A 16,364-nucleotide genomic window follows, 5' to 3' on the forward strand; every position below is an offset into this window, starting at 1 on the left:
AGATATATTTTATATATATATATATATATATATCTCAACTCCATGTACATATCTAACTAGTTAGATAGATAGATATAGTTTCTTTTCTTTCTTTTTTTTTTTTTTTCAGTAACAGGGACTGAACCCAGGGCTTGGTGCATGCTAGGCAAGCACTCTGCCACTAAGCAACATCCCCAACCCCCCAAACAAACTATTTGTTTAAAGAACATTAGAGTAATAGATCTTAGCTTTGGTGAGTGAAATCTATATAGTTAGGTATTTACCTAATTTTTTTTTAAAAGTCCAGGACTCCTGACAAAAAGAATAAATTTAGAGTCAAAACATGATGCAGCTTGTACTTACTCCCTGAACTACAGCAACATGATATTAACACTAATGTTTTCCTCAAAATAAACTCGGAGTTTAACACAGTGTCCTTCCAGACGACTGAGAAGGCTCGCAGGTGTTTTCCCAGCGCTCTGTGGTTGCTCTCAGCCCCAGCGCAGCATTTCATAGCCCGACTGGAAACAAACGTTATTCCAGTTGGCTCCGTGTGCATTCCACGGTAAACCACCAGAAATGAGTCGTCTCTGTTGTTTTCTGAAATATGCTATCTTGGGCAGACTTTCATTGTGAGATTGTTTGCACACATTATTCCCAGCTGGACATTTGAGTCCAGTTGAACACTTACATAATGCACTATTTCATTTGAGAATTTTTGAGCAGCTCAACAGAGACAAGAAAACAGACTAACTTGTTCTGCTCCGCATCACTACATCTTGACAAAAAAGCAAACGTCCTGATTTAAATGCAAAGGACATCTTGTTTGGGAACCCTGTGAATAGATAACAGGGAAACCGAGGTAGGCTGGATCTTCCACTGGCGTCTGTCTAGAGGGTTCCAGTCACAATCGCCTCCCAGCATAAAAAACGATCTTCCTTCAGGTTGCGTTTGTGCAGACAGGTGTGTAGATAGGTGGCGCCCTGGTTAAGTCAGGGTGACTTGGAGGGTGACACAATCACCCTGAAACATGTGTGACCCTAAGAAACACCGGCCCGGGCAGGGAATCGGGGCTGGCAGGGTCTGAGAGCCAGGGTGCGGTGGGTGCCCACCCGGCTGTGGGCAGCGCGAGTCGGGGACACAGCATCGTCCCAGGCGCCCTGCAGCTGCCCGTGCCCGCGCGCCTCGCCGCGTCCAGCCGGATGGGTACCGCGGTCCCCAGAGCCGGGCCCCCTGCCGCTCCCCGCGCAGGCGCGACCCTCGAGCCCCTGCGCCCGTTGCGGCCCCGGCGCCCGTGCCCACCGGCCGGCGCGGCCCAGCGCGGGAAACGCGGCTAACGGCTGCAGATGGCCCCGGGGTGCCGCGGGGATGGCGTCGGCGTCCAGGGCTGGCGGTCCTGAGGACTCGGTCCGCATCATCAGCCCCGGCAGGCGAGGCGAGAAGGCTGCCTGCGCGTCGCCCGGGGCCATGGCCACCCTGAAGGACGCCGCCGCGTCCCCGGTGCGGTCGGTGGTGGCCTCGCCCCGCCCGGTGAAGGGCAAGGCCAGCCGGGAGGCGGCCCGGAGGCGGCTGCAGCTCCCGCCCGCGTCGCAGGCCGAGGCCGCGGGCCCGGCGGCCGAGGAGGAGGAGGAGGAGGAGGAAGAGGAGGAGGAGGAGGAACCCCTCCTGTCGGCGCCCGAGGAGGACGCGGAGGAGGCGCAGCCGCTGCCCGCCGTCTTTGCGTCCCCCATGAGGGGCATGTGGCGGGACGAGAAGGTGGCGCTGTACTGCGACCAGGTGCTGCTGGGCTGTAAGGTGAGTCAGGCGGCCGGGCCGAGCGGACCGCGGAGCGCCTGCGCCTGGCAAAGGAACGCCCGCCTCCCAGAGGGCGCCGGACCGTCCCGGGGGACCGGACCGACGGCTCCAGGGACAGCCCGGGTGCGCGGGCGCCTGCGAGTCCTGGCCTACATCCCAGGCACACCCTGGTTATTTTCAGTTGACAGTAAATTAAGCTCAAAAAGGTGAGGTTTACTTGACTTTTCCACCGTGTTTTGCAAAGAAAATACCTGTCAACACCAAGTAGAGCCAAAATTGTATGTTATATATAGATGTGAGATATATCATATATATATTGGAGTTACAGGAGAAGAATTTGAATGCAAGTATACTCACTGCGGTGATATTATAAAATTTTAAAAATAGATACTCAATTTCCAACAACAGTAAAAAAAAAAAAAAAAATTACAGTGGCTTCATATAATGGAAAACCATACAGCTGTAAAAACTGTTTTCAAGAATTGTAGAATTAGGGCTGGGCATGTGGCTCAAGCGGTAGCGCGCTCGCCTGGCATGCGTGCGGGCCCGGGTTCGATCCTCAACGCCACATACAAAGATGTTGTGTCCGCCGAAAACTAAAAAATAAAATTAAAAAAAAAAAAAAAAAAGAATTGTAGAATGAATTGCTTTAAAAGAAGAAGAAGAACAAGACAAAACAGAAAGAACATTTCCAAATGGATAGGTAGATATATGCATAGAAAAAGTACTGAAAGAGGGCTGGGGTTTGGCTCAGTGGTAGAGGGCTCATCTCCCATGTGTGAGGCACTGGATTAAATTCTCAACACCATATAAAAAAGTAAGATAAATAAAAATAAAGGTATTATGTCCACCTACAATTTTAAAACTACTTAAAAATATTGAAAGAAATACACCAAAATACCCATACCAGTTATCTTTGACTGCCAGAATTAGGGATGATTTTTTTTGTTTTGTTTTTCCAGAAACTTTACCATATTTTATAATCAGAAGAAATTTTTATTTTAAAGGCACCATTATGGTAGAACTAGGACTGCAAATAACCAACTTACATCTGATATTGACTTGGGGGTTGGAAAAGGTCAAGTCTGTTAAAGGCAATAGAAAGATATTTACATAAATTTTTGTGTCATTAATCAGACAGGGTCTATGGACTGAGTTTTATACTAGCTTAGATTATCACACTTGAAGTAGCTGAATTTCAGTTAAAAAATTAAAAGAGATTTATTGCATGCCTTTTGCTCATTTATTTTATAAAATGGTGTGCTATTTTAAATTTTTATGAATTGAATATGTTTTCTTTATTTTGGAAGGGGCAGAAGGATTGGGCATTGAACTCAGAGGTGCTTTAATACTGAACTACATCTTCAGTCCTTTTTATTTTTAGAGACAGGGCCTTGATAAGTTGCTGATGCTGACCTTTAACTAGAGATCCTCCTGCCTCAGCCTCCTTGATGGTTGGGTTTACAGGTGTGTGCCACCATGCCCAGCTCTGAATATGACTTAAATATTTAGGTCATAAATAATTTCTCTGTTTTAAAATATAATTGCTATGTTTTAATATGTGTAATTGCATTCATTCTACTCAGTGGATCAATAAAACAAATGACTTGAGGACCCAAAATAAAAATGTAGGTAGCCCATCTCCGAATTACTGTGCCCAGTGAGTAGATCTCTTAAATTTATTTCAATTTTTTAAGGTTTATGATACTTTCCATTTTTTTTCAATAAAAAAATCTATAAATTTTTTACATTTATCACTATTTAAGAGGATATTGATTCCCCATTTTTAAGTAGGAGTCAAAATATTTGTTATATACTTGTAATTTCATATATTTATACATATTTTTTTCTTTTCATAGGCAGAAGATGCTGATGAGGCTATGAGTAAATACCTATCAGAAAAGTTAAAAATAAAAGACAAATGGCTTGGAGTCTGGAAGACTAATCCTGAGTTATTCTTTGTGAAATATGAAGAAACGTCTATCCCTTATGTGGGTATACTGGTGGAGGTAAATAATTTTACTTCATCTTTGTTCTTTGAATTTTGAAATTATCTGTCCTTTCAAAGAAAGATTACTTGACTTTTCCACTAGAATATTACCGTGTTTTGCAAAGAAAAACTTTAAAAAATTAATTTTGCAAATTAATATGACTATTAATTTGGGAGTTTGAGACACAAGTTTACTTTGGTTTTAAGTTTCTAAGCAAGTTAAGATTTAAAAAGAAGATGAGGGTGAATATCAACACACGTTTTCTTGTAAACAGTTATAATAAAGTGGAATCCAGTAGTATCAGACAATATTTATTAGCCTAGTTCAGTTGCTCCAATAACATAAAAACAGCAAAAATAATCTTGAAAATTTGGTAATTTAGCCTTAACAAACTTGGCCCATTGTTTCCTTTAATCTTCATTGATTGAATTATGAGGTTAGTTAGTTCAGAGGAGGAAAGAAAAATGGATCCAAAAAATGTTGGCATAATTTAAATTGTGGAATCAGCCTAGGTATCTATTAATGGATGAGTAGATAAAGAAAATGTGTTGTATACACACAATGGAGTGTGTGTTATATTCAGCTGTAAATGAAATTGTCATTTTAGTTAATCAGGGGGAGGGAAAAGGAGGTACCATGGAACAAAACCAATCTAATTATATTGTTATATTTTGTGAATATATGAATGTGTAATAATGAATTCAACTATTATGTATAATTATAATGCACCAATAAAAAAAAACAATAACCAAAGACTATTGGCAAAGTTTGAGATTTTTTTTCCTTTAAAAAGTACCTTTTTTAGTAAATAACAATCAATGTGTAAAACTGTCATCTAAGATTCTGCCCTGTTAGGTCTATAAGCTAAACATTGTGACATATTTTATATTGTAAGTTTGATTTTTCTTAAAGGCCAATTGTCTTTGAATCAAAATTAATATTTATAATTACAACTGGTATACCCCTGCCCAGGTAGATATTTCAAATCCGTAGATCGAGTCACAAGAAAAACGAAAACTCCTGACATCAGACAGTACTTGAAAACAATTAAAAAATACCTCTTCTATGGAAAAGTAAGTTAGTGGCAGTTTTGCAGATAAAGAGTGGCATGTTTCCAGTCATAGAGATTACAAACGAATACAAAAGAGTCTTGGAATTAATTTTTCAATAATACTGTACTGCTTCTTGGAGGTTTGCTCATCTCAGATTCTGAACACTCTTTTCCTGGATATTTTATAGCTTCTCTCACTTTCTTCATCTGGATAAAATAAGAGGAGAATGTGCTTCAGGAAACGGGGACTAGGAATGTAGCTCCATGGTAGAGCCACTGGGTTCAATCCCCAGTAAAACACACACTCTCACACACACACACACACACACACACACACACGTAAAAGAGAGGGCATAGGAAAAAGCAGATAGTATGTTGGCGAGTTCTAATTCTTTTAATTATGTGGTAGTGAAACGAGGAGCTCCTGAGACCTCTTGAGATAGTGCTGCACAATTCAGACTGCTGTTTTATGTGCCTTGACTTCTTTATTCCTACTTGAGCTGAAGTGTCAGCAGTATCACCCAACGTGCTTCTGAAGCCACAATAATGTATTCCTATGGGTCCTAATCTGTTATATTTTTTGTTTTGTTTTGTTTTTTAGTTACTCTAATATTTTTCTATTGCTGCCTCAACAAACTACCACAGACTTGGTGGATTAAATAATATAAATTTATTATCTTACAATTCTTTGGGTCAGAATGTGGCATGGGCTTAACTGGATTGAATCAAGGTGTAAGGCTGGACTGTACACTTTTCTGAGGCTCTGGGAGTCCTGTTTCCTTAGGTTTTCCAGCCTTTAGGAGCTACCTGCACTCTGTGGCTCCTGGCCGCCTTGTTCTTCAAGGTCCTCACGTGGCATCCCTCTGTTCTCTGCAGGGTGGAAACCACTCCTCCCACCTTTTTCTTGTTTCTTTCCTTTGTGGTGTGTGTGTGTGTGTGTGTGTGTGTGTGTGTGAGAGAGAGAGAGAGAGAGAGAGAGAGAGAGAGAGAGAGAGAGACTGAGACTAAAGATTAAGCCAGAGCACATGGTAAGCATGTGCTCTACCACTGAGTTACATCCCCAGTCCCTTTTATTGTATTTTGAGATAGCGTCTCACCCAGTTACCCAGGCTGATCTCAAACTTGCAGTCTTCCTGATCTAGCTTCAGGTAACTGGGATTACAGGTGTGTACCACCATACCTAGCAATTTGCTCCTCTCTCTCTCTCTCTCTCTCTCTCTCTCTCTCTCTCTCTCTTTTTCTTGAGAAAAAGGAAAAAAAGTTTGGTTATGCTAGCAAAGGAGAAACACAGGGAACTTCTGTTCCAAAGGCTGTGATTCTGCCTATCAGCAGGAACAGGGGGCTTTTAAAGAGGTGATTCAAAGGCTACTTTCCCACATGTTCTCTGTTAGAGTTGTAATTCACTTGTTAATTTGGGAGATAGTCATTTCTTCTGGTACCATCCCCAAAGTCTGGATTACTTCATTCCCGTGGTGGGTGAGTGCTCAAGGAGAGACAACTCTGTCTAGGATGGAGAAGAAAGGTAATTCTGTTTCCCCTGAGATTAGGGACAGGGAGAGATTAGGGAGGAGCAGGGAGAAAGGAAGACATACATGCCCATTTTTTAAAAAGTTTATTTTTTGGTGTAGATGGACACAACACAATGCCTTTATTTTTATGTGGTGCTGAGGATTGAACCCGGGTCCAGCCCATGTTAGACGAACACTCTACCACTGACCCACAATTCCAGCCCCTAAACATGCCCATTTTAAAAATAAATTGCAGGGCTGGGGATGTGGTTCAAGCAGTAGCGCGCTCGCCTGGCATGCGCGCGGCACTGAGTTCGATCCTCAGCACCACATACAAATAAAGATGTTGTGTCCGCTGAAAACTGAAAAACAAATATTAAAAAAAAATTCTCTCTCTCTTTCTAAAATAAATAAATAAATAAATATAAATTGCAGTGGCAGAGCAGCAAGGTCTATATTCAAAGCATAAAGCAGGCCCCTGTTACATTTCCCCACTGTCAATTTCTATATTCCATCTCTATGGAAAAATGGGCAACAACATCTCGAAGATGCTTTCTATTGAAAGAGGGTGAAGTCCTTGTTCTCTATCAGGTGGAGTGTGGACAGTTAAGGGTATTCAGCATCAAAACAGTCCAAAGGTCCACAGTGGCAGATGGCAGGTGACTGGACAAGGACTAGACATAGAGCAGGGGTCATGCCAAGACAACAATAAACAAGACAGCAACGCATTACTTTTTTGTAAACAGCACAAAAGCAATTAGTATTATAGCCAGTCTTTGAAAACCATAAAGACAATAACTCATAATCATATCAATGAAAAACAGATCAAGTTTATCAATGTGTAGGAGGTTAGGAAGGTGTGTAGGTCCATGAGATCAGGCTCATATCAACTTAGGATAAACTTCTAACTCTAGAGTCCTCTGTGCCATTATTATTAGGAACCAAGAACCCTTGCTTTGTAGCCTCCAACTTTACTTACTTTTGGTAGAGCTGACATAAGTGTATATCTTAAGTTACATTAAAAAAAAAAAAACATTGTTTTTCCTTTTAAGTGTCCGTTTAGGACCGTATAGCTTAGGCTATACTCTCCTACCATGTGTTTAAGATCAAGTTGGTCAAAACTGACTTTGTACCTGTCTACTCTTAAGAGTCAACTGAGATTCCTCAGAAATCACTCTTGAGGATGTGTGTGAAGCCTCTTGGCTCCTTAGCTTTTCTCTACCAGTGGTACCATCTGCCAAGATGGGTCAGGGTCCTGCTGGCCATATGTGGCTTCTCTTGGAAGAATCAGGGACATTTCCTCTCTAATAACCCTCCTCTTTGCCAAATGTGCACTGATTGGCTTTATGTTCTCTAGGGTCCTCTCCATCTCCCTGATTGGCAGATCGGGTGACTCACCAGAGTTACAAGGCCCAGAGAGGGGTCCCATTGTTTTCTGGGCCCTGGCTGACCTCAGAAGTTGCTCCCCTCTTAAAGGACTCTTTTGATTAAATTAGACCTCCCTAGGTTATCCAGGATAACCTCTCCATCTCATTGTTCTTAGCAGTAATCATGCCTGCAAAGTCCCGTTTGTAAGATGACATAGTCATAGGTCCCATAGATTAGGCCTTGGACATCTTTGGGGTCCATTAGTCTTCCTAGGGCAGATTCATTCAATTAGCAAAAAAATTGGAAATATAATACTGTATTGGAAGGGAATTTAGCATACCCTTAAATTTGGCTATAAAGTGGTCCAGAAATTAAGGAAACTGTTTTTTTCAACCTCTGTGGAAAACATTTTGGCAAGATACATCAAAAACTTTAAAATAGTTCATTTGATTTCTAAAAATTTATTCTATGGGAATCAGAAATACAGAAAAAGATATACATATTAAGAATTAAGCAATATTTATAAAATTAAAAAATGGTGAATACCATAACAAGTTTCTTAATAAAATCTGTACCAAATGAATGATGATCTCTACTCAAGGTAGAATTTTTTTTTCTCTAATATCTTTATTTTTTTATTTTATATATATATATATATATATATATATATATATATATATATATATATTTTATTGGTTATTCAAAACATTACAAAGATTGCAGAATCACATCGGTTACACATCCACATTTTTACATAATGCCATAATAGTAACTGTTGTATTCTGCTACCTTTCCTATTCTCTACTATCCCCCCTCCCCTCCCCTCCCATCTCCTCTCTCTACCCCATCTACTGTAATTCATTTCTCTCCTTATTTTTTTCCCATTCCCCTCACAACCTCTTATATGTAATTTTGTATAACAATGAGGGTCTCCTTCCATTTCCATGCAATTTCCCTTTTCTCTCCCTTTCCCTCCCACCTCATGACTCTGTTTAATGTTAATCTTTTCCTCCTGCTCTTCCTCCCTGCTCTGTTCTTAGTTGCTCTCATTATATCAAAGAAGACATTTGGCATTTGTTTTTTAGGGGTAGAATTTTTTTTAATATTTATTTTGTAGTTGGACACAATACTTTTATTTTATTTATTTTTATGTGGTGCTGAGGATCAAATCCAGGGCTTTGCCCATGCTAGGCGAGTACTCTACCATTGAGCCTCAACCCCAGCCCTCAAAGTAGAATATTATGTAGTCATACAACATATATGACAGCTGGGTGAGGGGTGGGTACCTGTAGGACCAGCAGTGAGGAGGCTGAGGCAGGAGGATTCCTGAGTCCAGGAGTTACCAGCCTGCTATCATCTCATACCCATCTCAAACCAGCAAAAACTGACTTAAGTTAGCAAACTAACTTCTAGTGACTTAGAAAAGAGAGAAAAGGGAGTCTGGGGATGTAGAGGTAGAGGGCTTGCCTAGCATATGCAAGGGCCTGGGTTAGTTATATCCCTGGCACTACCAAAAAGAGCACAAAAGGTGGTGATCTCTGGTGATGGAATCACAGTTGATATTAAAATTGTTTACAAACAGTATATACAAGTCACCATCAGTAACCTTTTTTGTAGATACCTACCCTCCCATCCCCAATTTTTTGTCGTCATGCTTTAGAATTTTGTTTATATTCCTTGTTGAGGCACAGAGAATCTTTGATATGGAGATGTGTAATGGATTCTGAAAGCAGTTGTTTTCCTGATTTTGCTCTGAGTTCTGACGACAGAGGTAGTCACCTGAGCTTGTCTCCACACTCACATTTTGCATCCTGGTTATTTCCATACTTCTTGCGACGTCCAGTGCATGGAGGGATCAGTCAACTAAAGAGAGGGGTGAACCGGCTGGGAAATTAAGAGTCTGAAGAAATGTTTAGAAATAAAGATAAAAGACAGAAAAATTAGTTTCAAAAGCAGGGGTCTGGTGGGTGGATCAGTCCTGATGGGTCTGATTCCTCTAACAAAGGAAAAAGGCCTACAAATTCTTTATCTAAAGAGAAATACATCAAAGGGATTTCTTGTCAGGAAGGGTTCTTCAAGGTAAACAGTGTCAGCAGGAAGAGGCTGACTGGGGCTTATCTATTCACCTAATGTCCTCTTCTAGCTCCAGACAGCTGGTGCCTCAAGGCCCTTGAGTGTGCCCATATTTCTTTCACCCCAGGGCAGCAGGCATCTGAATTCAAACCTATCAAACCAGGCGTGGAATCTGCCCCGTTAACAGTGGCCACCTGCAAACGGGCTCCATTGTACTGAGAGAATCCCAAAGGGGCAGTCTAGCTGTTCAAGGCTATGGAGTTCAAAGCAATGATCCATTTGTTGCTCCCAACACATACTCTCAACTTCAGTAGTGGATTCTTGTGCCTTTTTAAAAAAGATATATTTTTTAGTTGTTGATGGACCTTTATTTTATTCATTTATCTATATGTGGTGCTGAGAATCAAACTCAGTGCCTCACACATACTAGACAAGGGCTCTACCACTGAGCCACAACCCCAGCCCCTTTTTTCCATGTTTTTTTATTGGAGCATTATAATTGTGCATAATGGCAGGTCATTTGTTGGGTATTTAAAACATTCTTCCTAGAGTCAATAATAACCTTCCTTTTATTGTGTTGCTTCTACGTACTCCCCACTAGTTTATCCCAAACCTCTTCCCCGATTATGGAAGTCTTATCAGTGTGGTCAAACTACTGGTTTTATCTTCAGCTGTTGCATTCTTATGAGTTACAGTCTGGACTGGAGATCTGTGGACCTGCTGGGAGCCGCCCAGTCCCCCTTCATCACATTCTAAGAGTTTCTTTCACCATTCTCGTTTGGTGAATAGTTTAGGTTATGATCTATTCCTCAGATTTCCTGTCTTTGTTTTCTTTCATTTTGGCTGTGGATCTTATTCTACTGACTTCATGAGTTAAGAGTACAAAGCAGATAAAATTATTTGCATTTTGTTTGCCTAAAAATGCCTTTTTGGTAACTTCATGTGTATTTGATCTTTTGGTTATATGAATTCTAGGTTTGATTTAATGCTCAGAATTTGGAAAATGTCATTCCATTGTCTTCAAGCTTCCAGTATTTCTAGTTGAGAAGCCAATGTCATCAGTCCTTTGCCAATGTCTATATTTTTTTTCTTTTGAAAATTTGTAGTGTCTTTTATTTGTCTGTAGAGTTTTCCACCAAATTAAGGACAAAAAGAATGGGAAAGAAGACAGTAGCAACAAGATTTAGAAAGTGCAAAGCTGATAAACGGCAGAATTAATAGAGCTAAGAAGTGGAATTGTGGCTGGGGATGAAGCTCAGTGGCAGAGCACTTACCTAGCTGGCACCACAATTCCCAGCACCAAACACACACACACACACAGTTGAACCACGACACAAAGAAAAGACCACCAACACCAGTTTAAATCAAATTAAAGCAAGCTTGTAATGTGTACTCAAAAGCTGGCCAGCGACTGTCTCTCCCAAACCTGGGCTAGAGATTAGCCCACCTCTCAGGGAAAAAAAGGTTTATATAGCACAAAAAGTTACAAATGGGGGTGTCTTGGGAACTTATATCTAATGGGGTTTTGGCAAACGTAATACAAAGGCAGACAGCAGATTGATGGTCTACATGGCATGATATTTCAAGGTAAATTCAGATCCCAACTGCCGCAGTCCGGCTGCAGCAAAATAACGGGGTGGGGGGCGGGTGACAACAAACAACTTGTGTGGATTCATAGACCGGGAATGGGAGCCGTTTATTGTAAGACAACAGAGGTATTTATACATTCCACACAGCTTATCTTAATTAACATAAACTAGATACAGCAGTCAACCAATAAGAAATCTCCACACTTAATGGCTCACTTTTGTTACTTCACAAACCACTCCCTCTGGCATTTTGCCAGGCGCCATCCTGACTTGTTTACAGACTCTAACACCCAACATCAGAATTTATCAGGTGCCACTGAGGTTTTAGAGAGGATTGTTATCTGGTCAAGAAGATGTAGGCATGGGTGAGTTCAGAGCAGGGTCAGGAATCCCAAACAAGTTTAGAAATCTCAGTAATTTATAGTAAAACAGAAATTAACTTTTCATGACTTTGTGACAAGATGACTCCCAGTCTTAAGATGGAATTAGGCTGGGTTCATCAACAGAACACCACCTTATTTACATTTCATAATCCCGAAAGGCTCATGCATTTGTTCTTAAGACTCTGGAAGTGGGATTGAAGATGGGGTTAAGAACTAGTTGAAAGGCTATTTAAGAAACAGGGACTTCTAGGAAGAAGGGATGGACAGATTTTCCCATTCCTCCCACTGAGTACCTCTACATACCCCATTATCAAGTTCATTAATTAAAACAAACACAAGAACAGTTGGCTAGGGACCCTATGACCCAAGGAATGACAAGGTGGTGAGTTGTTTGGGTTTTCTTTTGGCTTCATACATGTTCAACTGAGTACTAGAGGAGTGACAGCCTGGAAATACTAACAGTGGTAGGAAATAAAAACCAAAAATAATAAAGACAGAGGAAACCATTATCAAGTTCATTAATTAATGAAAACTTGATGGAAATTACCTACCCCATGTATGATATGTCAAAATTCATGTATATCTAAAAAGAACAAATAAAAAAAAGAAAAATAGAAATTACCAAATCTGAGCACCAGAAAGAAAACAGGCTGGGAAAAAAAAAAAAATTGAACAGAACCTCAGGGATTTGCTGGACTGTGACAAAAGACTAAACAATGATGTCTTCAGAGTCCCAGAAGAAAATGAAATGTGGGTAGAGAGATTAAATATATATATATCGGAAGAAATAATGGCTGAAAATTTCCCCATTTTGGCAAAAGACATAAATTTCTAGATTTAAGAAATCAGCTTTGAGAAGCAGGGTTGGGGGAGTACCCCACTGAGAGGAAGGTTTACTGATGCTGAATCTTGGATCCTCCGCCTTCGACCTCAGCCATCTGCTAGGATGCTGGCAGCTAAGGCAGATCCCTCCAGGCATGAAGTTTGGAACTCAGATGATCAGACCAAAACCAAAGACTGAATGATGATATGCAGTGGCATTCCCATGGGAAGATCCAGGCAGGCCACCCCACGGGGAGACACTCGGGGGGTTGTTTACCCAAATACAAGGACCCTCCAATCACCTGTGTGGTGTTCTGCTACTAAATATGAGCTCATATTCAGGTCATCAGATATTTGAGGAAATGTTCATATTGGTCAAACCAACATAAAAGGAGACATTTGGAAAAAACAGAAATGATAGATAACAAGGAAAAATAGGCATTTAAAAACTCAATAACAGACATATAAAGAAAAGATAAGGCTGGTGGTATATGCGTATAATCCCAGCAACTCAGGAGGCTGAGGCATGAATCTCAAGTTCAAGGCCAGCCTGGGGAACTTTTTGAGAAGATGTCTCAAAATTTAAAAAAATGAAAAATGTCTAGTATGACTTAGGCTTTGGGTTCAATCCCCAGCATTACAAAAAAAAAAAAAAAAAGAGCACCTGAATGTTCAGTACAAAGTGAATTTTGAGAATACTAGAGACAGAAGATTCCAATAAAATAGATTCATGTAAAGAATCAACAGGAAGAATGGCATTGGACTTCTCAACAGTAATTCTTAATTTTTTTTTTTAAGAGAGAGAGAGAGAGAATTTTTAATATTTATTTTTTAGTTATCGGCGGACACAGCATCTTTGTTTGTATGTGGTGCTGAGGATCGAACCCGGGCCGCACGCATGCCAGGCGAGCGCGCTACCGCTTGAGCCACATTCCCAGCCCCGTAATTCTTAATTTTAAAAGGTTCTGAAAATATATTCTGTGCCTAGCCATACTTTTAAGATGACTAGGGAGGGAAAAGACATTTTTTAATATGTTAGACTCAAAAGTCAAGCCCTACCTACGGTTCCTCAGGAGGTCAGTGAATGTTGTCTGAAGTCAAGGGAGTCTACCAAGAAACCTGAAGGCACCAAGAAACCTGAAGGCACCAAGAAACCTGAAGGCATCCGATTCAGAAGGCAGAGGCCTATCCTATGTAAGAGAAGCTAAGGGGGTTCCCAGAGTGTCAGTGACAAGACAGCAGCTGTGTGCCTGGCAGACACACAGCTCATGTTGAAACTAGTCAGAGCACTGAAGAAAAACAAAACCAGTATTTCATTCAAACACAAACTTACTGCGTCTGAACACACCAAGAAGAGATTTATACAATTTAAGGAATCTGGGGTCAGATTAGTGAAAGGCATATAGAAAATTAAGCAAATGAATCAGGCTGTCTCTTTTTCCCATTTTAAAAATTTTTTATTTGTATTCATTTATTGGTACTGAGGACTGATTCCAGGGGCATTTTACCATTAAACTACATCTCTAGTGCTTTCCAGTTTTTGAAACAGGGTCTCACCAAATTGTCCAGGCTGACCTTGAACTTGGTGATCCCCATCTCAGCCTCTGAAGTAGCTGGGATTACAGGGAGGCGCCACCACACGGGGCCTGGCTTCATTTTATTTAAGTCTCTTCCTTTTCTCTATCAATGCAACCTGCCCTAGTGGTGGGGGTCGGACACTATGAACAATCTGGTCCAGACTGCTCCCCGATTCTAGAATCACAAATAAAGCCATTTAAGATTTGTAAAAGAGAAGTGGGAGGGAAAGGGAGAGAGAAGGGAAATTGCATGGAAATGGAAGGAGACCCTCATTGTTATACAAAATTACATATAAGAGGAGGTGAGGGGAAAGGGGAAAAAAAAGAAATGAATTACAGTAGATGGGGTAGAGAGAGAAGATGGGAGGGGAGGGGAGGGGAGGGGAGATAGTAGAGGATAGGAAGGGCAGCAGAATACAACAGACACTAGTATGGCAATATGTAAAAACGTGGATGTGTAACCAATGTGATTCTGCAATCTGTATACGGGGTAAAAATGGGAGTTCATAACCCACTTGAATCAAATGTATGAAATATGATATGTCAAGAGTTTTGTAATGTTTTGAACAACTTATAATAAAAAAATTTGTAAAGTTAGATTTGTGCAATTTTGTCTTTTAATACTTTTCCAGTATATTAAGTGTTAAAAATTAAGATATAATCAAATTGGTGGGTGGAAAGCCAAGAGAATGCGGGTCATTGTGGGTGAGAAATGAGACAATTGAATTCTTATTTTTCAGAAAGGGAAATCAATATATAATGCCAAACACGAAAACAAATCAAAACTACAAATATAGCAATAGATGTATATAATTTAAATAAATGTCAGGGCTGGCACTGAGGCTCTGTGGTAGTGCACTTGCCTGGCATGTGGGAGGCACTCGGTTCAGTTCTCAGCACTGCATACAAATGGACTATCAACAACTTTAAAAATATTAATAAATTAATGTCAAAATGATCAGCTAGAAGAATAGAAAATGGTTGTCTCTGAGGAGCAGGAATAAGAGGCTGGTGGAAGATGGTCAAGAAATTCTTTTTTAAAGTAAATTTTTATTTGATGATTAGTGGTGGTAAATACTTATGGGATATAATATATATTGAAATGCCACTCCTAGTTTTTTTCTGTCCCTTTACTGCTTTAAAGAATAGAATTTCTATTTAGTAGGTTATAAAATTTGTATTTCAAAGCTTGGGTTTGAAAATATTTGAAATATTTTTTCACTGATTTGAAAATATTTCCTATATGTAAATGGTCATTGCCACACATATGGATTGTGTAACACTCGATAGACCTGTTTGTTCATCTTACTTCATCACGACACAGTGATGTCTCCAGTACAGATTTTCAGACAAGTACTGGAGACATCTCTGTACGGTGGTGAAATAAGACAAACACAGCATAGCATATTGTTCACGAAGATTAATTTATTCAGCCTGAATAATAATAATAATAATAATAATAATAATAATAATAATATAATAATAAATATCCTACTTTTATAAAAATCTGATGGCCTTTCTTTCACAATTGATTTAATATAGAAAGTAAGTATTTTTAAACTTGATTTTGTGGCAGAATTAATTTTTTTTTGTTGTTACTGCTGTATGAAATACAGAAGTCTGGCAACCCAAACCTAGAAATACAGTAAATAATGTAGGAAGAGATGTGCAATTCCTTGCGTGAAATTTCACATCTCATGTGTTTAAGAAGTAGAGTTTGAAAAACTGTTATTTAAACTTGAAATGGAACAACCATTTGACCCAGTTATCCCACTCCTTGGTATATACCCAAAGTACTTAAAATCAGCATGCTATAGCCATTTGTGCACATCAGTGTTTACTGCAGCTCAATTCAGAATAGCTAACCTATGGAACCCAGCTAGTACCCTTCAATAGATGAATGCATAAAGAAAATGTGGTTCCGTATACACAATGAAATTATTACTCGGCCATAAAGAAGAATAAAATAATGGCATTTACCGGTAAATGGATGGAACTGGAGACTATCATGCTAAGTGAAATAAGCCAGTCGCAAAACTCCAAAGGCGAATATTCTCTTTGATAATGTAGAGGCTAACACACATTAGGGAGTGGGGGTAAAAAAATAGAAGTTCATGAGATTAGACAAAGGGGAATGAAGGGAAGGGAGGGAGGATGTTAATAGGAAAGACAGTAGAATTAATCAGACATAATAACTTTCCTATGTTCATATATGAATACATAGCCATT

General features: G+C 40.0%; 1 protein-coding gene across 1 annotated transcript in view; it reads left to right on the plus strand.

Annotated features, from left to right (window-relative positions):
• The first annotated feature begins 1,347 nt into the window (after positions 1-1,347).
• Shcbp1l (SHC binding and spindle associated 1 like) overlaps positions 1,348-16,364 on the plus strand; it is a 35,728-nt gene continuing 20,711 nt past the window's right edge. The window contains exons 1-2 of the mRNA XM_076831506.1: positions 1,348-1,773; positions 3,633-3,782. Coding sequence (XP_076687621.1) covers positions 1,348-1,773; positions 3,633-3,782 — 576 coding nt within the window. The remainder of the gene's footprint in view (positions 1,774-3,632; positions 3,783-16,364) is intronic.

Source organism: Callospermophilus lateralis, chromosome 13 (assembly GCF_048772815.1).
Source record: "Callospermophilus lateralis isolate mCalLat2 chromosome 13, mCalLat2.hap1, whole genome shotgun sequence".
In the NCBI taxonomy this organism is placed as follows: Eukaryota; Metazoa; Chordata; class Mammalia; order Rodentia; family Sciuridae; genus Callospermophilus; species Callospermophilus lateralis.